Source organism: Nestor notabilis, unplaced genomic scaffold (genome assembly GCF_000696875.1).
Source record: "Nestor notabilis isolate BGI_N333 unplaced genomic scaffold, ASM69687v1 scaffold26190, whole genome shotgun sequence".
NCBI lineage: Eukaryota > Metazoa > Chordata > Aves > Psittaciformes > Psittacidae > Nestor > Nestor notabilis.
In genome coordinates, this window is record NW_009911938.1 from 5995 (window position 1) to 12947 (window position 6953).

At 57.7% G+C, this 6953-nt stretch overlaps 1 protein-coding gene across 1 annotated transcript; it reads right to left on the reverse strand.

Annotated features, from left to right (window-relative positions):
• Window positions 1-3072: 3072 nt before the first annotated feature.
• Window positions 3073-5101, reverse strand: LOC104407736 (sterile alpha motif domain-containing protein 10-like; the record flags this gene model as incomplete). Its single annotated transcript, XM_010017103.1, has 3 exons — window positions 3073-3137; window positions 3732-3872; window positions 4933-5101. Coding segments are annotated over 3 exons (375 nt in total), but the record flags the coding sequence as incomplete, so codon positions are not given.
• Window positions 5102-6953: the final 1852 nt, after the last annotated feature.

A 6953-nucleotide genomic window follows, 5' to 3' on the forward strand; every position in this document is an offset into this window, starting at 1 on the left:
ATTCCCCTTGTCCTGTCCCTACATCCCTTGTCCAAAGCCCCTCTCCAGGTTTTTTGTAGCCTCTTTAGGCCCTGGAAAGCTGGGATTCTGCTTTCCTCTGTGCCTCCTTTCTTCTGTGCGAATGAGGAGCCAGAGGGAGCCAGAGCACAGCCGGGCACGGGTGGAAGTCGCACATGGGGGGACCACAGTGAGGAGCAGCCGGGCTCTGGGGCAGGAGCCTGTGCAGGGTGTCGGGGCAGCCCTTGCACCCCTCCATGCTCCCCAGCAGCGTTTCCATCAGAGCCACCACCAAGCTGCAGCGTGAGCGCAGTCCCGGAGCCTGGAGAAGCCGATCGTGCGCTGTGCAGCTCCGCGGCTCTGGAGCGAAGCTCAGCATCTCCCTCTAACGATGCTCCTCACCCGCAGCCGGCATCCGCAGCCACCGTCTGCCCTTGGGGACGCTGCTCCCTCCCTGACCGCCCCACAGCCTCCTGTGCCCCCAGTACCGCTCCTGCTGCCCCCCAGCACCCACAGTCAGTGCTGACACCAAAGCCACGGTGGGGGACCAGCCCAGCTCTTGGCCACAGATCTCCTTGCTTGGGCTTTACTTTGCTCTGATCCATCCAGGCTTGTGGGTTTAATAGTTTCCTATGGGGCTGCATCAGGATGGATGTGGCTTCATCCTGCTCTCCATGTAAGGGGTGAACAAGGAGCAGACATGGATCTTACACCGGTTGGGATGGGTGCGTGGCTCCATCGTGACTCTCGGTGCAGAGCCCATGGCTGAGACCACCAGTGACCACCGCTGCTGAGCAGAGGGGGCTTCTTCCTGGTTGTTTTCTTTCCTTTGCCTAAAACTCACTCAGTTCTGGCTGTGTCGTTGCCTGTGAGGTTTTGATGAGCTGAGATGAGCCAATTCTGCTGCATTTTTGAAAAGGTCAGTTTGGGCAGAGGAGGAAACGCTGATTTCTGTGGCCTGGGGGCTGCACACAGCGAAGCCCTAAAGCTGGTTCCCTGCAGATGGAACCGGGGGGTCACAGCTCCCCTTTGCCCCCACCACAGCAGAGCTCCGATGGGAATTACCTGCTGGTGAGGTCTGGATGAGCTGACCCATAATGGGAGATGGGAGAGGGCTGCCACCGTGGTCCAGGTCACTCCATTGAAGGCATTGACCAGGAGGTGCCTTCCCCTTGAGCTGGAGGAAATTTGGATTTGGGAAACCTGGAGTCTTTGCTTTCAGCCCAGCACCAACCTTTGCTGTGACAGATGTGAGCAATGCCCATGTTGTGGGAATCACCCTGGTTACAGGAGGGAAAATCCACCTGCTTGGATCTGAGCGCAGTTTCGGGAATCTCTTATCCAAACTGAAAGGGTTTGAGAACCACATTTTGGTCCTGAGACCTTTCCATCACATGGGCCTTGTACAACTCCACTCATGGGGACCCAGCGCACCCATTGAAGACAGAGCTCGAGGATGCTCCTTGCATCCTGCATCCTGCCTAGGCCCCACCATGTCCTTCCCTGAGCCCAGTGCTGGCTTGAGACTCACATCCAGCCTCAGTCAGTGCTGGGGGATTCCTGCCTTCCAAATCCTGGAGGAAAATCCCTGAGGCATTGCATCTCCTCCTGCCCCACTGGTACCATGAGACCTGGCGGGCTCTGGGGACAGCTCTCCTTGGGGATTTCAGGGGGGAGACAAAACCCCTTTGGCTGCAATCCCAATTTTTAATAGAGTGGGCAAACAACTCATTTTCAGCTCATTTCTGATCCCACCCCATGGAAATGTCCCAGCTCCATCACTGTGTCACTGTGATGGGACAGGGATGACACTGGGATAACACTGCCCTGCCTGCAGCTCTGAGCTCTCCCATCCCACTTAGCACTTGTTAGCCCCATGGAGGTGCTTTTCCCGGGGGATCTTGGGCTGTAGCCATCTCCTGAGCATCCCTGGGAAGGGCTGGAGGGACGGGTTCAGGGGTGGGAAGAGTCAGGAGAGCAGAAGTTAAAATAACAGTCTTTTATTGTATTCCCAGCAGAGGAGCAGGCGGGTGGTGACCTGCCTCTCATACCCTGCAGCTCCCATGCCCCAGGGGCTTTGGGGTGCTGCTGTTTCAGCAACCCCAGCCCCCCAGCCCTGCCCTCATCGCTGGAGGGGGAACATGAGGAGGTGACAGCATCCACCTTGCCACAAACCCTTGGATTTACACATTGTTGTTCCTTACCTGCCCGTGTGAGCGGTCTGTGGCTCTGGACAGGGGGGTTTGGGTGATGATGGGGTGTAACAGCAAACGCTGCTCCACCTTAATGACGAGGTGGGTCACTGGGATGGTGCCTGTTCAGTGGCACCATCACCACCCCCTGAATGTTGGGATGAACACTGCAAATGCCTGGAGGAGCAGAGCTCTGCAGAGAGCTGCTGGGAGCACAGAGGGTGCGGGATGGAGCACGACTGGACACCAGAGGGACCTGGCACCCTGGAATGCCCAACCTCACCCCCAAAAACCCAGTCCCTGCATTTTCACCCCCCATCTGCCCACACATGAGGCCAGATGAAGGATGAGCTCCTGGCGTCCATCCTGCCTTTGCTCCTGGATTTTCCAGCTCCGATGACTCAGGTCCGTTTCCAACTGCCCAGGGGGAGCTGGTGGCTGGTCCTGTCATCTCATCTGCTACTGATAAGTTACCTCCTAGGATGCTGGAAGGCAGCCCAGAAAAGAAAACTAAAGCTCCCTAAATAAGCTCCGAGGTATGGACACGAGCCACCGGGTGCTGGGATATGTGCATAATGCTTCACAGTCCTGTGTATGGCTCTGAGCCACGCTGGGAACATCCGCACTCGGGTTGTCCATGATGCTGAGCCTTGCCTGTTGTCGTCTCCTTTTTCCCATCTCTTTCCATGTGATCCTTCTGCCTCAGGTGGGCAAAAGTTTGTCCCAACGGCAGTTTGGCTGATTCTGCTCCAGCCAAGATCCTGCTGGAGGAAACCTTCCATCTCTGCGCCGAAACACGTGTGTACCAAAGAAAGAGAAAGAAGAAGGAGGAGAAGGCCCAGAGCGGGTGGGAAGCTGCCTCTTGGTATTCCAGGCACATGGCTCAGGTCTGGTGCCGGCGCTGCACAGCCCATCCCAGCGGCGCCCGGGTCACAGTGTTGGTGCAATCTGCCAAACAGACGGAGCAGCTAGGAGACATTCCCAAAAGAAGCTGGAACAAGGCGGGAGAGGAAGGAATAAACAGCCTGTGGGGCGGCACGGTCCAGCGCACCCGCTGCCGGCCATGGAGGATCCCAACCCTGCCGTGCAAAGCACCACTAGCGGGTGTCTGGTTGTGCACCCCAGCCCGTTCCTGTGCACTGTAACCTGTGCACCGCACCCTGCCCCTGTGCACCACAACCAGAGCACCACAGCTCATCCCAGTGCACCACAGCCTGTCCCCATGCACTGTAGCCCAGCCCTGTGCACCACAACCAGCGTGCCATGACCTGTGCACCATGACTTGTGCCATCACAACCTGCTCCATGCGCCACAGCTCAGCCCTGTGCACCACAACCCCTCCTGTGCACCACAGCCTGTCTCCACACATTATAGCCCATCCTCGTGCACCACAACCCCTCTCCTTGCACCCCAACTGCTTCATCTGCACCAGTGCCATGGGGGTTGGTGCCTCTGCCTCTCTGCTTGTCCCAATGGCAGCAGGATGGGCACAACCACCCCAACATTGGGCTTGGCAGCCTCTTGTCCTCGCGTTGTCCCTACCTTGGCTGAGCAGCTGCAGGTTCCGGACCTCCTCACGCACTTGGAGCTGCAGGACCTGCTGCAGGACCTCCTGGCGCTGCGCCTCGGGAGCGATGCCCATGCGCTGCAGCTTCTCCCCATTCAGCCGCAGCAGCGCCCGACCTGCCAACGGGCACCGCTCAGCACCAGCCTCGCATTGCCAGGACACCCGTGCAATGGGAGCCCGTCTTCATGTGGGGATAAGGAGCAGGGAAAGGGAAGTGACCCTGAAACGCTCCTTCACCACCCGGGATGGAGAAGCCCAGCAAGTGGCCCTGGTTTTGGAGAGCTCGAGGTGCCCGGCCCCAGGACAGGTCCGTGCCCCACCAACTACATAACACATCCCCACAGGCAGGAGCTTTCCATTTCTCCCCTCCACCTCTTGCATCAGGAGATGCTTTTCCGAGTGCACGGTCTGGGCATCCAGGGGGAATGTGGGTACCCATCAGAACACATTAGTGTTGCCACCACCGTCCCCGGCCACTCCGGGGGCTATTAGAGGTTTTGTCCTCGGTTCTCAGCCTAGTTTTGCTAATGCTGCCTTTGTTTCCCATGCGAGGGCTGCCTGAGCCCTTGCATTAGGGCTCCGCATCCCTCCCGGGCAGCTCCAGTGCTCCCTTCCCTGCTGTTTTCTCCTGGCTCTGGCGGAGCTCTGCCCGGCCACATGCGTGTTGTACCAGGATGATGCTCATATATAGGAGTCAAAGCCACTGTACCCAGGGGGAAAGGGGAGGGAGCAGGTCCTAGGGGTAAGCCTCCTCCTCGGATTTGGCTAGGAGTTGGATTCAGACCAAGATGAAGACATTTGCAGCTTGGATTTCAGCTGGGCAGGGATCTGTCCTCTTCCATAAAAAAGTTCAGTATATAAAGAACTATAAAAATATTATTATTAAATATAAGAGGAGATTCTTCCCCATCTTATAAACCACCATCTCTCTCGAGCAATTTATGCTCATTTTAAACATCCTCCATCCTACCCCAGAGCTCACCACGGTGGCAGATGCGTCCTGCCCACTAAAGGGGGATGTCCCCGTGTCTGATACCATAGGGCAGCTCTCCCCTGGCTGCATCTCCATGGGGATAAGGGACAGAAATGGGGGATACATCTGTCTCCCGGACTATGAACTTCCCAACAGCTATTTCCCACATGCTGATGGCGATTAGTACCTGGCTGTGAATGTACCTGTGATGGCGTGGTGGGAGAAGGCCTCCACGTAGATAAGATAGTTGTGTGGGCAGTGCTTCTTCAGCCATTTGCACACATCCTGCTGGGTCCACAGCACCACCGGCTTGGCCAGGCTGCCCAGCGTGGGGCTGGTGTGGTAGATGCCATAGTGGTCACAGGCACGGCCCTGCGAGGAGCAGGAGGGGAGAAGATCAATGGGATTCAACCATTGAGGGGGAAAAGCTCAGCTGGGAGGTCAGCCCATGGGGATGGGGAGATGCCACTTGATGGCACAGGACTGCAGTGACCCGCACCCTCTGGAGCCTCTGGATTTACCATGAAATAGCAGCATCAGAACTGGTGTATAAGATGGGAGAGTGGGAATGGGGCCAAAGTGAGGGTCCTTCCCTATATAGACCCCACAGGAGACATCCTGGGTGTCCGCGGTCAGGGAAGGGCACTTGTTGGCACCTTTCATAGGGATGGAGCCAGTGAGGTCCTTGGGGGGCAGTGGGTACCACTGCAAAGCCATCCCCATCGGAACTCCCATGGAAGCAGCCAGCAGCCAACTGGTGCCCTGGAGCAGGAGGGATTTTCCCTTTCTCTCCTTCTCAGCCTCCTTCAACGCTGAGCTGCCCAGCCACGAGGAGGTCCTGCAGCTTCATGGGCATCTAAAGCCACCTCCGAGCTGCCCACTGGAGCGGCCATGGATCCGTTCCCTGGACCCATGGTCTACTGGGCTGCTCCATGGCTCCATTCCCTCACCCAGAGAACAGCGACTCTGGCATCAAGGATTTACCTTGGTACGGAGCAGTGACAGCGCAGGGGGGTAACCCTGCTTCTCCCAGGGGAATCCTCAAAGCTGGCTTGGAAATGGGGCTGGAAATCCACTGTTTCCTTGGTTTAGCACCCAAGGGAGACCACTGGGCTCTCTGCTGCCGGCAATGCCAGGACTTTATCCCCTTGACCAGCAATCATCGCTCCTCCAAAGCAGCTCCCTGCACCCGAGCTGCCAGGACTGTGCTGGGCTGGACCAAGGGCAGGTGGGGATGGAAAAGGGGTCCCCACAACATGGGGGGACCGGATTGCCGTGGCCTCTGCCAGCATGGTCCTGACCCACAGCCAGGACACAGCAGGGGCATGGCAGGAGCAGCCAACGCAGGGACACACCAGCATGGGAAAGGTCGGCAGCGCTCGGACAGCAGTATGGCAACATCAGCCTCCGTGTGTGAACACTGGCTAATTAAGCTTGTCTAATCGAGGAGCAGCGATAATTAGTGTAACAGGGACTCCAGACATCCCATGGTTATTGAAACTAATGACACGTCCCTGAAAGACGACAGAGAGAAGGCAGCAGGGTTTGAGATGTCCCCCCGGTCCCATGCAGGGCACTGGTTACCCCATGGAGCCTGGCAGGGGCTGCTGCCTGTGCCCAGAGGAGCATTTGGGCCTGGAAAGGACTTTTCCTCAAGGAGAGCTTGCCTGTGACATCTGGGATCACCTGAGTGAGAGGGATGAAGGCAAAGTGGGGAGGTTGCAAATCACAACCAAGGAGTCGATCCCCAAAGCAGATGGGAAACGTGATAGACAATGCACACGATTTGTTTTCCTAAGCAAGCCCTCACCTCTGGGGAAACCCCCGGCAGTTCCATCCCCTCCAGACGCATCCCGGGAGCTGCCAGCTCCTTCACACTCGGCTGAGCGTGCCGACCGGAGGAGGAGGTGATTGGGTCTGGATTCACTAAGGAGCGATGATGAGAAGTGGCGGGGCTGGGGGAAAAACCAGCCAAAAAAGCGTCCCATGGGCTTCCCGCGGGCTTCCCGCAGCTATTATCCAACTAACCCTCGGAGGCAAGGGAGAAGAGGTGACAAACAACCTGCAGTTTCCCTTGCTCATGTCTGCAAGTGTTCCACCCACCAGACACAGCCCCGTGCTGGGGACCCATCTCAGCATCCCCAGGCATCCCTGGGAACAGCATCCCTAAGCCCTGCGCTGCCGGCTCGGGGAGCATCCTCCTCCCCCCCTCCAGCGGGTCCCC